The 24913-nt window shown below is 39.8% G+C and overlaps 5 protein-coding genes across 8 annotated transcripts; 2 read left to right on the top strand and 3 right to left on the bottom strand.

Moving 5' to 3' along the window:
• Positions 1-5360: 5360 nt before the first annotated feature.
• On the bottom strand, positions 5361-7362 carry LOC137787256 (salivary gland specific protein SAGSIN1). The gene is made up of 2 exons (XM_068579603.1): positions 7016-7362; positions 5361-6228 (listed from the first exon to the last, which is right to left on the bottom strand). Exons 1-2 carry the CDS (start codon positions 7193-7195, stop codon positions 6208-6210), a joined length of 201 nt encoding a protein of 66 aa, XP_068435704.1. The 5' UTR covers positions 7196-7362; the 3' UTR covers positions 5361-6207.
• LOC137787255 (ras-related C3 botulinum toxin substrate 1) lies at positions 6965-13469 on the top strand. 2 transcript variants are annotated; one of them, XM_068579602.1, is made up of 7 exons: positions 6965-7051; positions 8423-8737; positions 9854-9925; positions 10448-10565; positions 10840-10902; positions 11506-11665; positions 11759-13469. In XM_068579602.1, exons 2-7 carry the CDS (start codon positions 8703-8705, stop codon positions 11887-11889), a joined length of 579 nt encoding a protein of 192 aa, XP_068435703.1. In that variant the 5' UTR covers positions 6965-7051; positions 8423-8702; the 3' UTR covers positions 11890-13469. The 2 variants fall into 2 exon arrangements, with proteins under 2 accessions (XP_068435703.1, XP_068435702.1); XM_068579601.1 differs by lacking the exon at positions 6965-7051 and adding an exon at positions 7054-7212.
• Positions 13470-14131: 662 nt separating this feature from the next.
• Positions 14132-16435, bottom strand: stk19 (serine/threonine kinase 19). The gene is made up of 7 exons (XM_068578595.1): positions 16327-16435; positions 15771-15866; positions 15557-15699; positions 15236-15471; positions 15007-15104; positions 14726-14873; positions 14132-14419 (listed from the first exon to the last, which is right to left on the bottom strand). The coding sequence occupies exons 2-7, from the start codon at positions 15862-15864 to the stop codon at positions 14374-14376; spliced, it is 765 nt and encodes a 254-aa protein (XP_068434696.1). The 5' UTR covers positions 15865-15866; positions 16327-16435; the 3' UTR covers positions 14132-14373.
• On the top strand, positions 15986-19661 carry dxo (decapping exoribonuclease). 3 transcript variants are annotated; one of them, XM_068578592.1, is made up of 7 exons: positions 15986-16050; positions 17282-17745; positions 17880-18106; positions 18620-18836; positions 18949-19084; positions 19248-19342; positions 19429-19661. In XM_068578592.1, exons 2-7 carry the CDS (start codon positions 17288-17290, stop codon positions 19562-19564), a joined length of 1269 nt encoding a protein of 422 aa, XP_068434693.1. In that variant the 5' UTR covers positions 15986-16050; positions 17282-17287; the 3' UTR covers positions 19565-19661. The 3 variants fall into 3 exon arrangements, with proteins under 3 accessions (XP_068434693.1, XP_068434692.1, XP_068434694.1); XM_068578591.1 differs by lacking the exon at positions 15986-16050 and adding an exon at positions 16509-16693; XM_068578593.1 differs by lacking the exon at positions 15986-16050 and having other exon boundaries at positions 17354-17546; positions 17621-17745.
• slc25a17l (solute carrier family 25 member 17-like) lies at positions 19602-24710 on the bottom strand. Its single transcript, XM_068578594.1, has 9 exons — positions 24379-24710; positions 24191-24251; positions 23917-23983; positions 23544-23698; positions 22787-22903; positions 22535-22680; positions 21990-22085; positions 21624-21706; positions 19602-21510 (listed from the first exon to the last, which is right to left on the bottom strand). The coding sequence occupies exons 1-9, from the start codon at positions 24451-24453 to the stop codon at positions 21363-21365; spliced, it is 948 nt and encodes a 315-aa protein (XP_068434695.1). The 5' UTR covers positions 24454-24710; the 3' UTR covers positions 19602-21362.
• Between the last annotated feature and the right edge of the window lie 203 nt (positions 24711-24913).

Raw genomic sequence — 24913 nt, 5'->3', positions numbered from 1 at the left:
GCAAGCCCTTATTTGAATGTTTTCTGTGCTACAAGTGTAAAATAGGTCATATGCATAATTTCTGCTCTAGCTTTGGGAATTTAGTTAGACAAATAGGGTGTTACTGTCCGTTTATGTCAGTGCTGGATCCGGTCAAGCAGAGCATCCTCAGTGAAGGAGTAAGTTCCATTAAAAGCAATTAGATTGCTGAGTCTGTCTCACACAAACACACTCAGTGCGCTCTACTCCACATAAACGCCATGCTAATGTGTTTATGAGTCATGAGAGAAACCTCTGGGGTGGCCCACATATCCTTGGTGATGAATTTAAAGCTTTCAAAATCAACAAAATTGCAGTTTTGGCTCAGTCTCACGTTCACGTCCGAACCACAAAACGAAGGCCACAAAGTCCTCACATGTAACTCTGTAAACGTCTGAGGCTTGAAGTGAACATGTGTGGGGGGTTTTTGGGCGTCTCGTGCCACGAGGTCACATACATTTCCTCAGGGAGATGCACGTCTGGCAGATTAGGCCGACCATCACGGGAAACGTCTGTGGTTCTCCTGACCGACTTCACGTGACCTGATTGAGCAGTCGTACCACTTCATATGCTTCAGTCACCCCAGCGATGCCCAGAGGGTGATCACCTCCTCCCTTTTCAAACGGCCCAGCCCATAATTAAACACACAGAGACACACACGAGCTACGCACGTTTCTCTACCTCCAACCCCCAAAATCACTCCCATCATAATCTAATCATCTTCCCCCTAAATACACTGAGAACAGGATCAGTGAGGCGTAGCCCGTGTTCAAAGTTAGGGAGGAAATTGAGCTTCAGAACTCTACTGATTGAAGGACGTTGTTCAATTGAAGCGTTGAAGAAATTACACATCTTTCTCATAGTGTCTATCCCACAAAGCCAATGGATTAACCTTTCATAAACCATGGGACGTGACAGGGTTTTGCACCTCCGTCCTGTTGTGGAAGGTGAAAGGGTTAATATTTGGGTGATGGCGTGTGCGACAGAGGGTCACAGGAAGCACAGGGCGGCAGGATTTCCTCCTTTCCTCCTCTTTGGTTTTACATCTAGCGCTGCATCTTGACCACCGACTGATCGAAAGGCAAAGTTGAGTTGATTCTCTGCACCCAAGGACACATATGAGTGGAGTCTTTATTTGGATTCTGTCCGCCGGGCACAAAGGCAGCAGTGTATGCCCGAGAACTTGTAGGTGAAGCTGTGTGTGAGTGTGTGTGTGTGTGTGTGTGTGTGTCGCTACATTTAATGTACAATCCCTCCTTGACCTGCAGGTGGTTACATAACGCCCTGTGAAGATTATTACTCGTAAGACTTTCTCTACTGAGCTTTACAAAAGGTTTTACATCCCATACACTCCATTACCACATGCACAAACGCACAAAATCGTCCCCAGCTACACTTCAGCGATTAACATCGGAGAGTACGTGATGAGGATACAGGATAACAGCACAAAGGTGTAACATGCTGGATCCAACAATAGCACGAGATAAAATCATGTTCCTCATTAAGCTGTAATGAAGTTGCCAGTTTACACAGAAACATTCAAACTATTATTGTAGTAGTAGTTTTGTGGCTGTCAAACAAAACGCTTCTCAGTTTTTGTATTTATTAAAATACATCATGAAAATAATTCAAATGAGATTATTATTTTTTGACAGATTGTTGGTGCACAATATAAAGCTTCCAACATGCAATAAGGCAATTGTTGAAAAAAAAGACAAAAAAAAAGAAAAGAAAGTCACACTAACACTTCTAAAAAATAAGTGCATATTGGAACGCTCTTTTGCTTGTGTGACCTAATTTGTTCCCACAAAATGACTGCAGCACATACACAAGTCTCGCTCCTCCACATTTCCCTCTCTCTGTTTGGCTTCCTCTTCTTCTCCTCCCCCACTCGCTCTCACTCCTTTGATTCAGTTTCGAGGTCAGCTTGGAGCTCATCTCCGCACCTGATCTCTTCCTTTTTAAACGCTTTGCATACGCCTCTTGTCCCCCGGTCCACAGCGTTCAAATCAAAGGTCTATTTAAGTAAACTGCAAAGAGGACGTGACACAAAGTAATGCCAAAACCTCACGGGGGTGAAGGGGATCAGCATAAGTCTCAGTTTAAAGACTAAAAGCATCAGAGATAAAAAATCATGTGGATTATTGTTTGATTACATTTAGCGTTCCTAATCCATTCTCTCAGCACGGCCATGGTGTATTAATATGTTATTTATAAACTGGCTGACGGATCACATCACAATAGAAATGTTGTTTGTAAAGCAAATAAGCATCTGTATATGACGCACAAGTAACTGTGCATAGATGTGGTGTTTCATTGTTTTTTTACTTCTTCATTTGAGAGTCTTGTTTGAAAAATGCAGTCGTGACATTAAGCGGCTTCAACTTTGTAAAACGTTGGCTTTATTTCGTGTTTGGTTGCGAAGCAAAAGTTGATGTTAAACAAATACTTTGGAGTTAAAACTGAGTGTAACAGAGCCATGATCTAAAGACTCAGCGATGTGGTCTGGAGAGATTCCTTGTGATTGGTTCAACTTTACAAAGTGAATAGACAAACAAACCCAAACTATTAATGCCAAGATAAATAAAATAGTGTGTTTGTGGAGCAAAAGGAAACCATTTGCTTCTTTGTCATGAAGTTCAAGTCTTTTTTTCAGGACTAAAACTCGAGCTGCTCTTCACGGCGTCACCTGGTGCAGATGATAGTCACACAAGCGGTTTCACAGGCAGACGGTTGGTTCAAAGGAATATTTGGACATTTTGAGAGCTATGCTTTCGTGTGAACAGTTCGATGAGAATACCACTTTCCCGTCTGTACAATATGCAGCTGGAACGAGCAGCTGGTGGGCTTAGCATAAACAGGTAAAAAAAAAACAGCTCGCCTAGCTCTGTCGTAACAAAATACACCTCCGGGCCTCCAAAGGTCACTAATTACAACGTCGCATCTTCTTTGTTTAACTGTGCTTTTGAACTTCTTGTTCAAAAGCACATTACAAACGTAAAACAGCCAAGTGTCTTTTTTTTACGCTGCAGATTTTACTTACCCAGAACCAAGCAAGCTGTTCTAAAGGTCAGTAAGCAAGTACTGTATTTCCCAAAATGTCACACTATATCTTTAAGGCTGAAAAAGACAAATCTGAATCTGAATTCTTCACACACACACACACGAGTGGCTCGTAGTCAAATTCATTCAAAACTTGACTTTTGAGTGTGAGAGAAGATTATATTAGGAGGTTTATGAAGGTATTGCAGGCTTTGGGAAAGTGAGCAGACTCAGTTTAACATCTATAACGACAAAGAGGCAACTTCTCTTAGCTCTCACGGACAAGATTATGAACTAAAGAACCCATCTGTTATAAAAAAAAGCACTCTGCAAAACTATAGCTCAAACCTGAATAAACGTAATGCGCTTATGTTTCAAATATTGAATAAAAAAAATGAAAACGACACCAACTCTTAAGATCTAACACAAAGGAATTGTTTAAAGTTCATGAATAATGTGTATGGACTTAAATATGCTGCATTGCAGCTTTAATTGAACCAATGCCATTTCCTTTTGCAGCATTATCACTCTTTCACACTCGAATAAAACACATGTGAGCTGCTGCAGTTGCCAAAGGCTGAAACTCTGTAATCTTTATTCCACAACCCCATTTTTTTTTCTAAAAGGGTACAAGTGATGGGGAAAAACAGAATAAAGATAACCCGACTTATCTTTCATCTATAGATCTCTCCCTCTCTTTCCTCTATGATAACCCTATTAAAATATGTTCCTCTGGCAAATCCCTGAGAAATAAATCCTCTTTTTCAGAAAAAGTGAGTGGGGGATGCGGGGGGAGCGAGGGGAGGGGGTGTCTGTCACATGGAGGAATACAGTTGCCTTGGCAACCCCTGATGGTTTTACTCCTCCAGCCTGGCATCAGAGTGACTGGTGTGACTGGTTATAGGGTAACTTTGCTGGGGATATTTTGCACCGAGCGAGGGTGTCAGCAGTTTGAGAAACCTACTTAAAAGAAGTGCATATTCAAGAGAGATGCCAAATGGGTCTGCTGGCTCAGGTTCATTTATTACAACTGGGGTTTCTTTACATGTAGAGATGGATCACAGATGTATTTTTAATTGATGTAGATCAGATGAAGGAGATGGAAGTTGAGTTTACATTTTCTCTCCAGAAGTAAATTCATGGATGACGTATTTTATGGATGTGTGGAACAATAAAACAGATATTATGAATCATGACCATTAACAGCAGTAGAACATTGGATTTCACTGACGTATTATCATTATGTATAATTTATAACAACTTCATTATTCTCAACTCTATCTTCTCCAAGGAGGTTACGGGCTCATGATGTCCAGTTACAGGAAGGCGGATCCAGCATGGTGACAAGATGCTTCCCCCGTGTGGACAGATATGGTACTGCAACGGTTCTATATCCTAAAATAAATGGCTGGGCTATATACAATGTGTCAAGGGAGGTGACAAGAAGCCTCTCATGGTCAAGGGGTTACATTTAGTAACATTAGACACACTTTCTTTAATCTGCTTGAAACCTGAGAGGCTTAGAAATTGGATTTGTGAGAGGAAATGTTGACTGAAGATTGAAAAAGAGCTTATGTTACAGTTCAGAAAAAAACAAGTTGTAACTGCTTCAATATAGTTTATGTATTTCTGATATTTGTTCTGATGTACTGTCAAGAAAATGGTGTATTACACTGTTATTATGATCTTAATATATAATACCAAATGATGCATATTTCTTTGCAGATGTGTTCTTTCTGTTCCATGCTTTGAATCTATGTAGATTACCAGCAATGTAAATTAAATCTCCTTGATCTCAGGGAATATCTCTGGGCTGATAACCGGCTCTGGTGTAAACTGTAGGTACGGGGATTTGAAAAAAGTAACAGTTTGAAGCAAAACTCTGGAAACCATTCGACCAACCTCTCGTGCATGAAATGTAATGATTCACCATTATTCTAATGTTGTGCCGTGTGGACATTTTGTTCTAAAAGATGAATTCATCTATTTAACAGAAGATAAGAAAGAAAAAGAAAATAAAGGAAGTGGAAGACATGTAACAGAAGAAGGGGCTGCATTTATAAATGTTAATGAATCAATCACAGAAAAGGTATTTCAAAACACCATTAAACCGTTATATATATATATATATATATATATATATATATATATATATATATATATATATATATATATATATATATATATATATATATATATATATATATATAAATAAATAAAGGCACTTCAGCAAACCTAGAAATGAACACATGACATAAAAGGCTCAGAATTGTGATTTAATTTATTTATTACTACCCAAATTCAGTTACCGTTACCCTCAGTGACTTCCAACTCCACCCCCACCCCACATACACATTTTTCACAGAAATAAAAACAAATGCAGCAAAATAAAAAGTAACTTTGCGGGAAACATTTTTTCACCAACGTCTTTCAAGTGATATGCAGAAAGAACAAGAATGAGTGAGACGACATGTGTGTACGCACACAAAGAAGACATGCAGTGATTCCCATAGAGACTGCACTTAATGACGGACGGTATATTTCCGTCGTGGCAGCTGTACTGCTCTGCTGCAAACCTCCAGAAGTACCGCTGACACACCTCACCCCAAATAAAGTGTCCGAGCCAGAAGACAAAAAAAAACATGCTTGTTTGTGTCGTGCGGTGTAGATATTTACGTTTTAAATTAAAGTGAGATGTTGACACTGAGCACCGAGTAAACATACATGTGAAAAACAAATAAAGGGTGGCTACAAAGTACCACTGTAACAATCATCTGTTTTCAATTCCACACCCAAATTCTCAATATCCAGAGAGAAGAGGCAGTGTCACAATCCACTATTCATCCGACGTGATCTCCACGGACAGGACGGGCGGCTCCTGGATCTCACGTGGCGAGCTGAGAGGGTTAATGTGAGGCGTTGGTTCCCCCTCCACCCTTACACATCACCGCTCACTCTGGCTCATTTTCCTAGTCTTCACTGTCGTCCTTCCCCTGCGAAGGCACTGGGCGACGACCAGCCGCGTCCGTTTATAAGCGTCCTCTCCCTCTACATTGCTGTGCAGTGCCAGAGAGCTTCTTTCACAGGGCTGAAACATGGCATTGCCCACAATTCATTGATTCAAGTCCAAATGCAGGCATTGGCAATTCAGTGGATTTCAATGTGGACCTGTGAAGAGACGAGGAGGCTGTCAGACAACAGTTATCTATTCAGACATGCAATAAAATGGTAAAGGGTTGCTGAACTCAAACTGTATATCAGCTGCCAGGTTATTAGTTGTATTAGGTTCCTTTTGGAGGCACTAAAAGCAGTTGACGGGAAAATAAAATATCAGTTCCCATTTGAGTTCCCATTTAAAACATAGTCAAAGTGTCGGCTGAAGATTGGACATTTACCCAATTTAATTGTCTTTGATTGCAGTAACATGAAATTGCAGTAAGACATTGCCAAATTAGGATTAAGGTTTTATCATCCACCTTTATGTATCTTGGTCACAATTTGTAAAACATTTAAATGTATATAATTACAGGGATGCAAATATTTTCAGCCCACACATTGTTATGAAGATGTTAAAACTCCAAATCAGTATCATTGCAGTATTTCCCTACAAAAAAAACAATATTGGCCCTATTCATACTTTAATTCATAAGATACTTGAAGCCAAATGTAGCTGGAATAATAACACAATATTAGAAACACCTTCAGTACATACACATAGAAGCAGCACATGTACACCAAACTGAGCGTAACATCTCTCTAAACATTATTAACAATATTATATCTGGACTGTTTAAAATAACTGCTTAGTAATAGTGACTACTAAACTGGTAAATGTTTTTAAATGGAGTTCTAATCAAATATCGATCTGAAGAGGACAAACGGTTAACAGTTGGTACTTCATCTCATGTCAGCTGGCCCCGTTGAACTTGTGGAGGAGTGCGTGTTGTATAATTACCTGCAACCTCACATTAAACATCATCGAAGCGACCAGGTAGATATAAGGGAATCTGATTCGCAGTCGCCATGCGAGATCAAAAAATATTAACAAAGTCCTCGTCAAGCCTTTGGAAAACACTCCGTAAGTCCGACCAGCGGAGCCCGAAAACCGGAGCACTAGATAAGACAGACCCGCCATACAGGCCGTCTGCTAAGGTAACGGTGTCCGTTAGAAAGGGGAAGAGACTGATGAGTGACGGGTCATGTTTTTATCGTTGACTGACTCCGAGCTCCATTTTTTTGGTCCTGGTTGTTTTGGCAGAGCTGCTCCACCCCAACGGCGTCTCTATCTATTCCTATTATGGTTAACGGGAGGACTCGTAATGGTGTGACACACACACGGAAGTCGAACGTGTACATGGAATTTCTTAGCCCTGTAAAAAATCTGAAGGCAGATTTTTTAATTGTATTTATTGTTAGCGCAGTACAGTTCATGCAATCTATGAACAAGCAAAGCTGCTCATACCAGGGGTATACATTTTTAAGGCAATACAAAATATGGATTTAAATATGTTTTATTATTTTGACATTTAATAGTGTTGCCATATTTAAATAGTTATTCTCAAAATGTTGACATAAGTGGAGTCAGTCCATTTATTTTTGATGGTGAATTTCCTCAATAATAAAAGAATAACTATACATTTGTTCAAGATAAATAGGTTCAAAACGTATTTGTAGGGCTTCTGCTGTCATTGGCCAATAAACATGTTAAATTAATAAACACAAATTAACTGCTAACTTTCCTATTAATCAACTGATCAAGCAATCCTTGAAAGGGGATGTGTTGGTTAGTCAAGCATTTCTGCGCACAACCAGTTTAGACTGTGTTAAGCAACCACCACAGTGACAGCTGGTTGTGCGCAACTTGACACTTAATAATTTGTGAGTTGGGCTCCATACACCAATGTGCATGGGGCCCAATTGTTGCATTTGGAAGAAGGAAAAAACAGATGCCTCTTTGTATTTTTTTTATTTACATATATCAGAAATGCATCAGCCGAGACAGTTTTAACATGACGTTCTAGATTGTTTAATGGGGAAAGTGCCTTGGGAGCAGCGTTCGGGGAAGCAACAATAAACGACGTCATTTCCTTAATCCGTGTCACACTCTGAATAGTCCGTCTTATTTGTGGCTATTTTAGTGTATCGCCTTTAGGTGGCCAAATTAATGTCTTGTTTTGAAAATAAAAGACTCCCGACACGTTTTGATGATTTTTTATGATTTTATGATAATAAAAAAGACTGGTGACTCGTCAGCTGCTTGTTTTGAGGAAGTAACTGATCGTCAAAATGTCCGTGGGCGTATCTCTGCACACCGGAAGCACCATCTGGTGGCGGTGGCTAACTTCATTTTTCTCCTCCTCAGGGGTGGTGGCCGCTGTTTTGCTTCATAGCCTTCCAGATCAGCCCACGAAAGCATGGGAATGTTGCGAGGGATCTTCTGACGAAACTTGTGTTAAAAGTGCCCGATAAGTTACTTTAAGTTACCCCCGCCACGCGCTGTTCCACTTCACGGGAGTTTGGCTGCACTATCCAACGACCGTAAGCGAATTGCAGTTGGGACGGTCCGCCGGACAAAGGAAAAGAGACGAGTGAGCTAACGTTAGCTCCCCGGGATCACTCGGCATTCCTCCCGCTGCGGCGCGATGCAGGCCATAAAGTGTGTCGTTGTTGGAGACGGGTAGGTTAACGCAATCGAGCCGAGTTGGTTTTGATATTCAACTCGAATAAATGTGTAAAAGAAGAAATGTAAAATGCTGTCATCGGGACGAGCTAACGTTATATCCGTTTTCTTAACGGGGAAAGTTGACGAGTTAGCTAGCTAACGAACTTTAACTACCTGTTCGTGCTTCATGGGTTTTATTAAGTAAAGTTAACTATTATCATACGATATACGAGTTATTCGCCGATTGTTTTTTTAAATGTAGTGTTCAAATGGCAAACTATTGCGTTACATAATTGCTAGTATGCAAGCGGTTGGCTAATCCTTGGACTTAAGTTACTCTCGGGTGAGTCAGACATCACAGTTCACACGTCCCTCCTCACCCGAGTCTGAGTTTGGCAACATTTACTTTATAAATTGAGACGTGTATAAAGAGTTAGTTGGTTGGTTAGTCAGTTAGTCAGTCAGTCACAATGTCTGTGTTGGTATTCGTTATCCGTGTATTAGGCTGTTGTGTCTCACACATGCAGCGTATTTCCAGCTTCGTATACGTAACGTTATATATTTGTAGACTTTGTCTGCAACAAGTACAGATTGGTGACTGATTTAAAGAATGAGCCTGTGACCGACTCTCATATGTTTCACATTATGTGAGATAAATATACTCACAATTTCTTGTTCAGGGTGTGGTGGATACCGCAGCACCGGAGTCATTGATGGCCCTGCGACTACTTTATTGTTTTCGCTTTTGACTAAGGGTTCATTCGTCCCTCGAGTTTCATGTTTGTAAGCTTTCATATTCGGCAAATGTAATCTCTATCGGTATACATATCTTTAAATGAATAAACTGTTCTATACCAAGTCTGTTCTTCCACAGCCTCGGTTCACTGACACGGTTGGTCAATTAATCTGCAGAAAATACAGTTACAGCTTCTCAAGTGTGATTTAATATATTAAGGCATTGAACCTTATGTCGGAATAATACAAAATAATATAATAGTGGAATACAATTGAGTACAAAGTGGAAACTCATATACATTTACACCCAAAATGGCCTTTTCCATGCTATTTTTTAGGGTGTGTGATACCATCAACAACATTACGAGTCATTTTTCCTCTTCCTCTCTCTTCCAGAGCTGTGGGTAAGACATGCCTGCTCATCAGCTACACCACCAATGCCTTTCCTGGAGAGTATATCCCCACAGTGTGAGTATCTGAGGCTATAGATGCATTTATATCTTTACTTGTGTAAAACTAGGCGCTGATCAACACTAGCAGTCATCCATTGTTTACACCTTTGTGTCCTTTACAGACACTGCATGATTAACAACAACTTATTCTTTATTTTTTATTATTATGTAAATCATTGTTTACAGAACATATTACTATCACTGCTGTGGACTGCAGCTAAGTATGAAAAGATATTTCGGGAAAACAATGTTGGGGGATAAACCGGCACTTTTCTTATCCTGCGCCTGTGAGGAGACGGTGTTGCTCAGCATCCCCGTCAGTGTGGCATGAACTGGCTCAGCAGTTGATCATCATGATTTTAGTTCAGCAATGTAATAATTGATGAGTCATTTTCAGATTAATTAAGATTGTCTTTCCCATTTTAATGCTTAAGTGATATATGTATTTCCTGTCATAATTTATGTAATTATTACTAATTCATCAATTTATATCCATCCTGATGGCTTTAACTCTTGGTATCATATGTGTTTCTTTCAGGTTCGACAACTATTCCGCCAATGTTATGGTTGACGGGAAGCCGGTGAACCTGGGTCTTTGGGATACAGCAGGACAAGAAGATTACGACAGACTCCGCCCACTTTCCTACCCACAAACAGTACGAAACACAACAGTCGGGCAATTCTTTATATGTTACTTATTGTAATTCTCCTTGAAGTGTGGTGTTTGCCTTTAAGTGTATTTCGATGACGGTAGCTGTCTTACGTAATACTTTTGGGAAGTTTGGAGATAAAGAATGAATAAGGAAGTGAGAAGGAAGGAGAAGCGCCACACCTTTCTGCCGCATGAGCACACAAGGAGCAGTTCTGACTGATCTTAGCAGGAAATTATGTTGAGGGGCTCTGATTGTAATGCTTGCTTTTACTCTCCAGGATGTGTTCCTCATCTGTTTCTCGCTTGTTAGTCCGGCCTCATTTGAAAACGTCCGTGCCAAGGTGAGTTGACGCAGTGCTGGTATGGTAAAGACTGAAGCCTATAAAGATATCAACGTGGATTTGTTTTATGACATGATATGATAAGAGGCACCAGAGGAAGTTTTTATTGGCCCACGTTTTATGATATATCATCATTACAGCGTCATTCAAACATGTTGGAGAGAGGTACTGAGTTAATAAAATGACACATACGTTTACTAGTAGTTTAATCATTTTGCTCCTCTTACGAACTATTTACAACAATATAAGAAACTGTTGTTGCACCATTTGGTTAAATAGGTTAAAAACAGGACTTTTAACTTCTGGAAGAAAGTTGAACAATCATTACAATGAATCACATGACTGCTAGTATGTCAAGGCAGTCACTCTTACTGATGCGGCCAGGATATTATCCTCTGACTAAATTTCAGCTCATTGTTTTGGTTTTCCATTCCACCGCTTTACAGTTTTGGTTCACTCACCTTCATTCTTGTAATATCAAAAAATATCAGATGGTGGTTTAAATGTAGTCTTTAGTCATTCTAGAAATCCTGTGTTTAAGTTAACGTAGATCAGTCTAGAAAGTTATACCTCTAACTTCTCAACGTTGTGTTCTCTGTGCAGTGGTACCCTGAGGTGAGACACCATTGTCCCAACACTCCCATCATCCTGGTGGGTACCAAGCTGGATCTAAGAGATGACAAGGACACCATGGAGAAGCTGAAGGAGAAGAAACTGTCTCCAATTACATATCCCCAAGGACTAGCGATGGCCAAAGAAATCGGTAACAACACATCATCATGACGGAGTTATCTCTGACTTGTTTTTTTTTACTGAAATACTAAAAGAAAACATATTCGATGTGTGGTTTCCTCAGGTTCTGTCAAGTACCTAGAGTGCTCAGCCTTGACTCAACGTGGCCTTAAAACTGTGTTCGATGAGGCCATCCGGGCCGTTCTCTGCCCTCCACCCGTCAAGAAGAAGGGGAAGAAATGCTCTCTCCTCTAAGACTTCCTCCACTGGACCGGTTACAGGGGATCATGGCCGCTAGTGGTGAGGGGTGGCAAAAGACACAGGAGAAACACACCAGTATACACACAAAAACATTGTACTTCAGATTCTTTCCTTCCATAATTGTAGCTACAGCAGATCTATCAACTCTTTCCATGAAAAATTTGACACAGGGTCAGATTTAGGAGAAGGGGTTGGAAGATGATAGACCCTCGCTCTTTCCCAACAACATATACTGTATAGACAACACTATGAAATTCTTGAGGCCTTCTAATGTGGATTGGATGTTTTGTAAAAATGGACCGTGGAATGTTTTCAATTTGCTCTTCCACTAGTTGTCCACCTTTTTTTCTTTTCTTTTTTGTTTACAGTCTTAGTTGTTTGTTTTGAGTGGAAGAAATATTGCCAAATACATCCTGCAGACGTGCTGTATTTTAACAGAAAAGAAAACCTTTGTTTTATTGTCTCAAACCTTTTAAACCTTCAAAATACAGCCGGCAGTTTTCTGGTGTGTGCTGCTGTTTGTTCAGCTCCATAATCAATAGCATTTTATTAATTTTCCCTTTTGCGAGGGCGGTCACGTGTCATCGCACTGTCAACAAGGAACTTGAATCTAATCATCTGTGAAGTTCTTTTTGCTTGAAGTTGCTGTTTGTGCACCATGAATCTCATTACCAGTTTGTTTTCAGTCAGAGCACATGATTCATGGTAATTCAGTCTTGTGGATTGAATGATGCCTAAGACGTACTGAAAATTGAGACCGGGAACAGATCTTCGGACGCCAACCGTGCTATTAAACCCTGACAAATCTAAATGAACCAGTATTTCATGTGTTTGGCTCTAATCGGACCGGTCATTCGTGTTTTTTTTTTCTTTCCCGCAATCCTCATTGCAATATTTTCCTAGAAGTGTGTCTCAACTGTGTAGCTGCCCAGAAGTGCAATGCTACAAACTTTTATTAGATATTGGATTAGAACTGTTTTGGTGGCGGGGAACAAGAGCACATTTAATGCTCTGTGGGCATTTTATCAGAAACATTTTGTGCAGCACATTTAATTCATAATAGCATCACTACTGGCTAAGCAATGTCACTAAGAAGAGCATTTATGCCTGCTAATAACGGTAACAAAGCTACTGTCTGTTATGGTGTAGTATACGGCATACTCATCTTTTTGTTATAATCATGTAATTTGACTGTTTTGTATCTTTCCTCAGAGAGGTTACACTTCACTCACTGTATTGTTTAACTAACACTATGAATATCCTTTTGTTTATTACCTCTACAGTTAACGCTACCTTAATCTCCCTACAAGCCTAGCTTTTTGTAATTAATGCGGATAGCATGTATGTGCGACATATACTGAAAACTAAGATTAGAATTGCAACGGTTATATTTTTTTGCTTATTTACAAAAATGTATTTGAACTACTAGATCAGGGGTTAAGTACATGTTGCTCATCTGTATTGTATTCAGACATCAAGCTGTGCTTTAATTCAAGCCAATGTTGTGACTCTTTAGTCTCATGGATAAAAGCTATTGACACTTTTTGAAAGCCAATAAATTCAAGTAAAACCGAGTTTTCTGCCTCTTTGTTGGACAATGCAGCCGCACATTTTCCTTGATGCAACACTTGTCATGCAAACATCAAATTTAGAAAGTGGGAAAGACGGACACTCCTTTTGTGAAAGCATGAAGTAGATCCAAACAGGAATGGAACTAGACAGATTAGTTTTCATTCCATTAGTTCTGTAAAAGCTTGTATCTGTTTATACAAGTGAATATTTTTACGGTCAATGTAATGTTATTGAAAAATGTATTATAACCATGAAGTTAAAGACTGAGGACCAGGGGCACGTCGGTATCAATTTGTTTCATATGTAAAATCAAATGCGATACAGTTTGACCATAAGTACTAGTTGCTGCACCACCACGAACTGCGACCTCAGTGATACAAAATATAGTTCAATAAAGACCAATAATTTAACATTGTAATCTTGCCAATTGGCAGATCGGTTGCATTTGATTGCTAATAAAAGCGGCCAGGTATTTAGATTAACACCAACTGACATCTGAAATAAAATAATTGAGCTTCATGACAGTGAAGATCTCTGATCAGACCAAATGTCAGTTCTAGAAAACACTGGTGATAGATCCCAATGAGAAGCCGAAGTTCAAACATCACACAGAAGTGACAGTATCAAAGTGCTTCAATTGTGTGCACATAAACTACAACTTGCATATGAGGCACAAACAAAAAACATTTTTATTACAAGATAAATTAAAACCTGACATGGTCATGTCAACAAAATTGACAATTCATAAACCCACAAGGTTTGTTATAAAGCATTCGGCACAAAAACAAACTGAAATCTTGGTTAATTTATCATCAGTCATAATACAAATACTTTTTACAATCTTTGTAAATCTTCCAATCGTCAGGCTTCGACCAAGCACCGGTTTTTAAATGCTGTTGCTGTGGTTCAGGACTCAACACATCGCAACAATGCCCCTGAAGTTGTAGGTATGCTAGGAAGAAAACAAAGTCTTGATTCAGAAAATTATGATGCAACAAACTTTTTTCTAAACAGTGCAAGATGAGTACATTTGTCACTGGCGATGGAATAAAAAAACATTTTAAGCAATCACATTTTTATAACTGCGGTACTCAAGCTGGCTAGTAACAAAACCCCTCAATTTCCGAACCGCAAGGATCAGAAATGAGAGCGGCTATATGACATATCATTGACAGATGGGTAAACTCACCTACTGCAAAATAAAAATCTTCCCTTTTCAGACATGATAGCATGCAACTTGTTTACACACAAATGTTACCTTTCTACCAGCTCTGCACCAACAATGTCATGGATGTGGTACTTCATGTGGAATTTCACATGGGAGGTTGTTCGGCGCTCCTCCAGCTCTGCCTTTAAGACTTCACTATATTTGGACTTCTTCACCATTCCCAACACTGCTTTACGACCTAACAGGAAGAGCGGTAAGATGGTTAGAAAACAAACAGTCCTCCAATTAGCAAGGTGTTGTCAAAAACAGTCGAATGAGAAATTTACAAGAAACATCAAAATATTGTTAAAACTTTTTTTCATAAGACCCACCTTGTAAAAAGTACTTGGTGAATTTGCCTGAGTTGGGAATGGAAAGCCACCAGCTGCCTGCATCCCTCACAGTCAGAACCCCCGACTTAACCAGCTGCCTAGAGGGTGAGAAAATATGTATGCTGATCTTTCTAAATGTACTTTCACACACTAGACGGATAAAGAAGTTCTAAACACAGGAGAAGACACACAGTAAAGCCTATTCAGGTGCTAAATGAGTCTTTCATACGTTATTTCGGAGTCTGTGAAGAGAAACTCCTTGAGCATCTTGTCTTTGCTGAAGCTCAGTTCTGTGCAAGGACAGAGCAATTTCTCCAAGAACTTTTCCACTGTCGCCCGTGTAGGCCTGCCATCCTCCCCTTCCAGCACTTTAGCCTTGTAATCGGAAGCAAGAACTAGCCCAAAAGCGTCCGAATCGAACCCGAGCTGGAACATCAGCAGTTCTCCTCGTTCCCGCAGTTTATTCTGTGGGCCACAAGGAGAGCGGTGGATTTCCACATTCAGATAGATACACACACATGACCTTCCTGACACGAAAGAGTCGTCTTACCAGCTCCTTGTCCACCAACGTCTTGTCATTGTTGATGCTGTAGAGTTGGTGCTTCATGACAATTTGTGGCAAGCGGTCGTTGAAGAGCTTTCTGGGGAACAGCGTCATGAGATACTCAAGGGTGGATCTGACATCAGTCGGTCCTTTAAAGTAAATTAATCAATTTCAATCTTAAATGAGATTAGACATACATGTTTTAAGTAGCTCAACCTACCATCTCCATCATTGACCGCTCCAAATTTCTGCGTTTCATTTCTTTTTTTCTTTAGTTTGAAAGTGTCTGAAACCAAAGCCCGTTTCCGGTTCATACCTGGAGGGAAACATGTGGCAGACAAATCGTGACTTGCAAAATAAACCTGTTTATTAAGACATATGCTTTTCTATCTCTCTCTCTCTCTCTCTCACCACAGACCCCATGGGAGAAGAATTATTCTACCCGTCAGAAACATCGTTCTACTCTAAGTTACACCGCTTCGCGTTTGTTGAAAGAAACAGTTAAGTGTCAAAACACATTTAGTTAGCTAACATCTGTCATATCACTGGGGACTCTGTTAGATTATTAACCCAAACGATACACTCAGATGCCAAATGGACCAACTGGTTAAGTCCCGGGTTGTGCCTATTTATAGGCAACCAATTACAACCATTCTCTTTATACATCTGGTTAACGCTAGCTAACGCTAGCTCACTTATCTAACACTGGGTTACTTTGTGTGTGTACACTGAAGACATGAGCCAATATTTGATCAGTCAAACTAGATTAAACTTACCTAATTGCTACTAATAGCATTAATGTTGGTAGTCATATCACTTGGGTCACAATCGTCACCAAAGCTCTAACCGATAGCTTCAAAAGTATTCTATACAATGCAGTGTATTATACCGGAAGTGACGCCGCTCCCACCAAGCGGATTGGAGGAGAAACTGCACCAGGAAGTAGCGTTGAGTTTGGTGTTTACAGATAGAGTTGTTATTAGCTCGTGGCGCTATTAGCTTCCGATCAAGTGAAACGAAAACACCTTGTGTTTTCTTTCTTTACTTTTTTGTGTCAATTAGAAAAGACGCTGCAACATATGATAGTTGTTTTTTACACAAATTCCTGTTGGTTATTGTTTCTGCCGGGGCATTGACAGCAAGGTAACATTAGCTTAACGTTAGCTGCTTGTGTTGTGCATGCTGATCGTGTATGTAGTTCTAACTATGGATATATTTATATAACCGTAGAAGTAGTTTTAGTAGTAATAAAATCGTTTGTATGTTGTCTAGGGGACCCCATGGCGGAATCAATACACAAAAAGTAGCTATTTTTGCAAACCTTCATTATTCTAACATACAACAGGCATGCACAGCAGCACAAGTCTACACAGTCAACGCAGACACACTTCTGCAATACACGACATTCAATACACGCATCTGCGTCTTTACATTATGTATTTGCATTCACATAACACAGACATAATTGACTGTTATTTACACAATCACAATGGGATGTGCTTATTGTGGGTGCATATATAAATAAATAATATAAACGTTGTTGATTCCATGCAATAATAAAATATAAACATATCCTTAGAAACTAATACACAATAAGCATGTATTATGTTCAATATAAAGCATACAAAATAATATAAAAAGTTATATATACAAGGTACACAAATAGTGAGTTGTCCTGTGTCAAACGATGAATCACGTTTGTTTCATTATTATTGCTCTTTTCCTCAATAGGTAGCAATGGACCAGCACAGATCCCACAATTCCAGCTACCAAAACCCCCATTCAGCATACAGGCGACAAAGAGATACCAGTGGAAGAAATCACTGTGAGAATAAACGCTCCAGACCAAACCACCACCAGCATCAGTCTGGGCCAACACCAGGGCAAAACCCACGCAGCTCTCAGGATTTGAGCACCAGGAGGGAGTTGTATGAAAGAGACTTTCCAGTGTACAAACAGCCGGTCGAAGTTGGATGTTTTTCCCTTGACTCTGCAGGTAGATTTGTCAATGACAACAGGCAGATGAGATACTATGTGGAACCTGACAGAAATCCTAATTTTGACCTGAAGGATGGATACAAGGACCGCTACATAAAGAAAGACGAAAATAAAAAGGAGAAGCTGGACCACATTCTACGATGGATTTTGGCTAATAAATCAAAGCTCAACTCAAAGGCAATGGCGGCCTCATCATGGTAAGTCTTATTGTTAGTTTCCAGGTCAGATAGATGCTTTCCTGGGATCTACTGTATAGTTGCTACTCCAACCACCTATAATCACAACTTTCCTATTGGACACGTATCTCTGGTTCTACCTCTGCTCTTCCCAGTGCTTTAGATTCCGACTTTGTGACATGGCGTGGTCATCTGACCAAGCTGCTGACCACGCCTTATGAGACGCGCGAGGGCTGGTTGCTGGCAGTCACCAGGTTCAGGGGCACGCTTTACATCAGCGAAGTGGAAACTGAAGTTTCCCAACGAGAACGAGAGAACCGTGCAGAGAGACACAAGGAGATGATGTACTGGGGATACAAGTTTGAGCAATACACATGTGCAGGTAGGTAGTTCCACGCAATATAGTATGATATTGACAAAGGTTTACTTAGTTTTCTTTCAAACCTTGATCTTTTATAAATCCTCGTATTGATTCACTGCCTTACATCAGCTCAGTTGTGATATTCACATGCATCACAGAAAAAAACATATGGTTTTATATTTAGTCATATCTGTGGTAGCTTATTTCTGTCAGGGAAAGAAAAGAGTAACCTAAGCAACATGTTCTTAATTACACAATTCAAGTAAATAATGTAACTAAATGTTAAGATTATAAGATACTGAGTCGTCACTTTGTAATTATTTTTTAAGATAGAATCGAAATTAGAACTGTTGAAGTAAAAATATGTTCATTTGTAACTTTTTGTCTCCATGTCTTTCCCCGGCACAAATGAACTTCCATACATTCAAATTTCATTTTATTACATTTGCCACACAAATCCAAATCTTACAAAAGCAGATTGGCTTTGAAGCACACGTTTAAAAGATAATGCCTCATCTTTGTCCATCCATGTAGATAGCATCCACAGTTTACCGGACCCAGGCGGAGTTGTCAACACTAATGAGGCCTTCTGCACTGTGGTGCAAACTCGGCTGGCAGATCACAGACTCTTGTTCTCCGGTGAGGTGGACTGCCGGGATAAGGACCCCAACACTCCAGCTCCTGCCTGCTACGTCGAGCTGAAGACCTCTGTGGAGATCTGTACCCCGAAACAGCGCAGCAGCTTTCACAGGTAGATGACGAAACAGGAAAACATCACATGATTCTTCACTTTTTCATGTTGTGGTGTTTGTTTGATTGAAGCAACTCAAAGCTGTTATATTCCTTCTTGTGGTGGTCCTCAGGTTCAAACTGCTAAAGTGGTGGGCCCAGTCGTTTCTCCCGGGAGTCCCTCGTGTTGTGGCAGGTTTTAAGGATGAGGAAGGAGTGGTTGTCACAGTGGAGACTTTTCCGATCTCTAAGATTTCACAGCTCATTAAGGTACAGTGAAGTCGTTTAACGCAATAAACTACTGGTCTTCCAAAGCTTATCTAAACTTTGAGAAATCTATTTAAATCTTATTCTTTTTTTCAATAAAAAAGTTAATAAAAGATTAATAAAATATATTTCCACCTTTTCTGTCTTCTGTATTTTTTCTGAACAGAATGAACACAACTGCTGGAAGCCAACAGTCTGTATGAACTTCTGTTGTGACTTCCTGTCTTTTGTGAAGCAAATCGCTACTGAAGACAATCCAAGGTAAGTTGCAATGACAGACTATGTTGTTCACATTTTTTGTATTTTAACCAAATATCCTTCATAAATCCTTATTATTTCCCTTCCAGCGTGGTGTACCTGTTCTCCTGGGAGCCCCGCAGAGATGTGACGTTCTCTGTCCACAGGGACTCCCAGTATTCCTTCCTGCCACACTGGTATGTGTCAGAGATGACCAGCAGTCAAGACTCACACCATCAGCCCTGATTTACAACCAAGCTAGTCGTCAACTGTTAATGTTCATTCAGACCTCCAATGGAGGACTCTCATATTTTATTATCATGATTAAATTGTCAGAACAGTGGTTTAATTGTTCAATGTTAGTTGAAACAAAATTAGAAAACAATGTTTGTTTTAATTTAAGTTTGTATTGCATCCGCATTTACAAGTTTTTTTCACGTTACGCGTTAAGACAAAACATTTAATTCGTGAAGACCCTAATTAATATGCATGGTGTATTTGTGTAATCATTGCAGTCATTTTATAATGAATAGTGACACATACATCAGCTTCCTTAACTGTTGAATAAAGCTAATGTTGTCCTTCTGCCGACATATTGACACTTTCTTGTTTTCACACACTTCTCTATCCTCCGATAGAGGTTAACATGTTCTACAGTATGTGACATACAAATTTAAAAAGGGAACACAAATTACTCATTCATTTAGTTGGTTTATAGTTTGCTGATGTGCACATATATGGTTAACCTGAGAATAGGTGTGTGAGACAGCAAAAAAGGTCTGAAACTTAATAGAGACGAGCTCATACATGCTCAGGTCATTCCTATTTTTTGGGAATTTGACATAACATTCTTACTATGCGCTACTAGCCACACAACTGGCGCCGATCAATACGATGAACAGTCCTAATGTGATGTTACAAAGTAATATTGAGAGCAGCAACAACAAGTAATGATTAAAACTTAAGTTAACAAATTGAAAAATCAGTGAAAAGGTTTCGTAGAGAAAGTAAACAAATACTGTCATTACTGTACACTTGAATACCAAACACTGTGAATAGGACACAGACACAAACGATGTAAGACAAACAGTTCATAGAGATCAATTCAACAATGCAGACTGTAGACACTTGAGTGCATCACGGATTTGTGTAAATCGTCAACAGTCGTCACAGTACATGGTACAGTTTAAGATGTATTGAGAGGCACTTAGCACTTACTGCAGTATTTGTACACATTTAAGTTTTACTCTGTGTATTGTTAAGTACTCTTTCCCGTCAAATTAATTAAATTAATTTTTACTTAAAATCTTATAATTGTTTAAATTAAGACCTTTCAGATTGAGAGCTTCTCTCCCTTTTACATCTTTGTGTAACAATGACATCATAACTCAGAGGATTAAAAAAAATCTGGCAGGACTTCCATGAGGATTAAAATAGTTAAAACATAAGACGGAATGTGAGAGATAGTCTGTTATCTTACATCAAGGCAACACCTACTGTAAGTAGCTTATCTTATCGGGATCATTATTTTCAGCCCTAAAGTTGAAGGAAAAGTTTTTCCTTTTGGGAAATAAGCTTTTATTTCTATACAGAGAGATTTCAATGAGAAGATTGCTCCCACTCTTGTGTTTGAAGTTGCAGCAGATGGATAACTTGGCATAGCACAAAGCCTGGCAAACACAATTCACTGTCCAGCACCCCTACAAGTCACTTATTTAGCGGTTGTAGTTTAAAACTGTCAAACCCAAATATGACTTGGTCAGGATCAGTGATTCCCAGGAGTACTAACTAATGAGTTACCATCTCAAGAGATCCAATCAAGACCAGTTTGCACAAATGGAAGCAGTTAAGAAGTTAAAAAGAGAGGGTATTATAAGTATTGCACACTGATCTGGTCATGGTGTTTGTTTTGGGCACCAAACCCGCCTCCTATTGCAACAGTTACGTGACTGAATTAATTCCTGGCGAAAACACATCATCGGTAGGCATTAATATAAAAAAAAACGTTTACCAATGCACTGCTGTATTCAAGTAGGTGTTTTGTTCACTGCTTCAGTTTTGTGTTCAGGCGCATAACTTTGAAAGTAGCAGCAGTGATCTTTTCGTACACCACAAACATGAGGGCGGCCGTCAGTACCGTCTGTAGCAGTTTGGCCTCCAGGCCTTTGTACAAACCCAGAACACCATACTTCCTGTGAGAAAGAGAAAGAGAGAGATGGGTGCATGAATGATGAGCTGAATACAACAGCCTCACCAGCGGGCTCTCTGTGTCAGTGGATGTGTTTCTGTGTGTGGCTGCACTCACTTGATTCTGTCTTTGAGCAGGGAGAAAATGTTTAAGAGGCCTCCGATCACGCCGCCCTTTCCATCACCTTTGTACTGTCCGAACTGATAAAAAAGCATTTAGCAGGTCAGCTTGCTTTGATTAAATTAGATTTATTGAGCTACTTAAAGTGATTACAAAGCGCTTCATGAAGCTCATAAAAAGTTGTTGAATTTTTATACATAGATTTTCTTTATTTTATTATTATGCAGCTTCATTTTTTCTCTTGCCACTAACACATGTAATAATATAGATAAAACGACAACAAAATACAGAATATCTTCTCACATAATGTGTGAGATATCTTGAAAAAATAGACAAAAGGGTTTAATATAACTTAATATTTACCCTCAGGATGGCCTGAACAGTCTGAAGAGGATATGTTGCCGTGGTAGCAACGGCCTTGGCAATCGCTCCAATGAGAAAGATCTCTGCTGAGGAAATCTGTGGTCGGAGACAGAGATTTCATCCACTTATATCCAGTGCTTTTGCTTTTACATTTATAGAACTATTAGATTGAGAGAATGATGAAAACATCAAATGCCCAGCGGGTTACTGCCAGACAAAAGGACCCTTTAGTTTCAGAGATATCCGTCACTCAGTGTCCTTCATTTGGGTCCAGTTTTAAATATTTCTGTTAAATGGATTACATTTCTTTCAGACATTTAAAGTCCCAAAAGGAGAAATCACACTAACTTTGGCGATCCTTTCCTTTAACTCCACCATAAGGTCAAATTTGGGATGCTTGTTTTTATTGCATAAATATGATGTTGTTTTTTTTTACTTCCTGGACGACAGTTGAAAAAAAGTCAACTGCCTCAAATAGGAAACAATGCTCAAAGATCAGCTTTGGGAACAAAGCATTCTACACGACAACGTCCGTGACCTCTCACCTTCTTCCCTCCCTCGCCTGCCCTCCTCTTCAGGGCTTCGTAAAACATGAACTGCACGGCCGGGTTGAGAACGAGGATAAGAGAGGGCAAAGTGCCGTTCCACAGCGTTGCCACACCCTCATTGGCGATGATCTGTGAGAAAGCATCTGAGCGGGAAAAAGACCAAACACAGCAGTGTTTTACCACTGTGCAGCAGGAAGAAAAAGAGAAGAAAAAAAAGCATGTGTGAACGATAGGATATATCTCACACACCAAAGATGCCCTTGTACTGGGTTTGCTGGAGGTCTTCGTTCCTGAACTTTGCTCCCTGCAGCTTCAGTCGCGTGTTCACAACCCACATGGGAGTGGTCAGGATCACATTCACCATCCCTGAATGAACAACAGATCGTTAGCTTATCGAATTGTTCCTGAAGGTACCACATGGAGTTGTTGACCTCCAGCATCTCTCTGGAACAGTCAGACACGTTTCCATTGCTCCATGGATCAACAGGTGGCATTAATGCACCAACTAAAGTAGAGAGGGAGACTGCTGGCAAAGGACACATGGATTTCTATTAATCAAGCAACAGAACATACATTATATGTTGTTAAAGAGGTTTTTAGACATGTCAATAAAAAATGTATTCTCTATTCTCAGGTTCCAGCGTCTCTGGTGTGAGGATGTTCTGCTTTTCTCCGTTTATAATCCTTATGAACTGAATATCTTTAGGTTTTGGACTTGCTTGTTTGACAAAAGACATTTGACAGAAGTACCAATTTTTACATTTTAAACCAAACGTTTCAACAATTACTCAAAATATAATCGTCAGACGAATCAATAATTAAAACAATTGTTAGTTGTAGCACTAATGTTAAACAGTACAGGTTAAAATATGCTTTTAATGCTTTGAAACGCATTGAACATGTACACTTTGTTCATCGTAGAAAACGCCAGAGGCCTCCTTTAAGTCCTTGTGTCAAAACCTTTGAGTACTTTTCTGTCGGGCCATGATTAATTATTAGTTTTTACCTGACACGACACCCATGAGCAGGTCTTTGCTGGGTCTGGACTTCCCTGGACCAGACGCCGCCAGCTTCTTCAAGGTGTTGAAGGTGTAGAAGTAGACAAAGTTGGAGCAGCAAAGGCTGGAGATGACTGGTAACCAGCCTCTGTACAGGGACTGACTGGGAGAAGAGATGGAAAATCAGAGAATTAAGCAAATATTCACACCGGAGAAGCCGAATCCAGAGAATATTTTGGCATTTCTCATTTTACAAATGACCAAAACCATTAATCATCTTCTTAAAGAGGATTAACTAAATAGTAACTCAAGGATAAACTATTGTTAAGACAATTAAAACAGACAGAACTCAAAATCAATTTAACCCAGATCTTTACTCACAGGCCTTCTTCCTTTGCTATCTCAGCCAGGATGATGGGCGTGGAGTTGGACTTTCTCTTCTCATCCACTGAAAAACCAACATTTAGAGAGCACCTTTCAAGAGCATAAAGTCACACGGACAATCAATCACACGTAAGGCTGTATAAAACATCATAAATAAATGAAAAAGTTACACTGAAAGTCAGGATATCTTGGTCTAGTAGTGAATGAGTGGACTAGTTGTTATGAGTTGCTCTATAATTAAGTGAACCTTGACATTAAACCTCCAGCTCACCCTGCAGTCTGCTTTTGGCTGTGTCCAAAGGAAAGAAGACAGTCATCGCTGTCACACTCCCCTGAAAGACAAAAGCTATTGTAATGAAACAAGACAAATGGCTCAGTTGTTTTCTTCAATATCCGCGCTGCTGACATCGATGTTGTAAGACCTTTAACTACAAACTTCACATATATCTTATTGCTCACCATTGCACCTGCAACTGCGTGAACCAACGTCTCGTAAGACAGAAGGCCGTCAGCCAAGACTCCGCTGGCGGACATCTCTGCCGTCTCTCCGGTCAATCACGCAACGCTCGAACCCAAATACCGGGAAGTGACCGCGGAGGGATCCGAAGAGCGGATGACAGTGCTCAGTTTGTTAGTAGTTTAACGTTTGTTATTACCGCTGCGGTCAGGGACTTTAAGGAAACAGTCACAGCTCCAACTCTATGGTGTTGTATTAGCGACTTGAAAGAAAAGGCAATTTAGAAATAAAAGTGTCGATAATGTTTCCTCCCAGTCCCCATTCATTGGCTCAGGACGGTCGGACCGGTTTGACAACTTCTTCTTCGTTGGTTCTTCTTCGTCTTCTTCTTCTTCTGATGGTGTTTAGCAAGCCGTTAACATTCATTACAGCCGCCTACTGACACCGAAGCTGCAGCGGTGGAATACAAATAATAGATAATACATGTATTATTATTATTATTATTATTATTATTATTATTATTATTATTATTATTAT

The sequence above is a fragment of the Clinocottus analis genome, unplaced genomic scaffold (assembly GCF_023055335.1).
Source record: "Clinocottus analis isolate CAN_PGR_092001 unplaced genomic scaffold, fCliAna1.0.p SCAF_16, whole genome shotgun sequence".
Classification (NCBI taxonomy): domain Eukaryota; kingdom Metazoa; phylum Chordata; class Actinopteri; order Perciformes; family Cottidae; genus Clinocottus; species Clinocottus analis.
The sequence above is the reverse complement of the archived record's forward strand: the minus strand, read 5'-3'. Positions and strand labels throughout refer to the sequence as shown.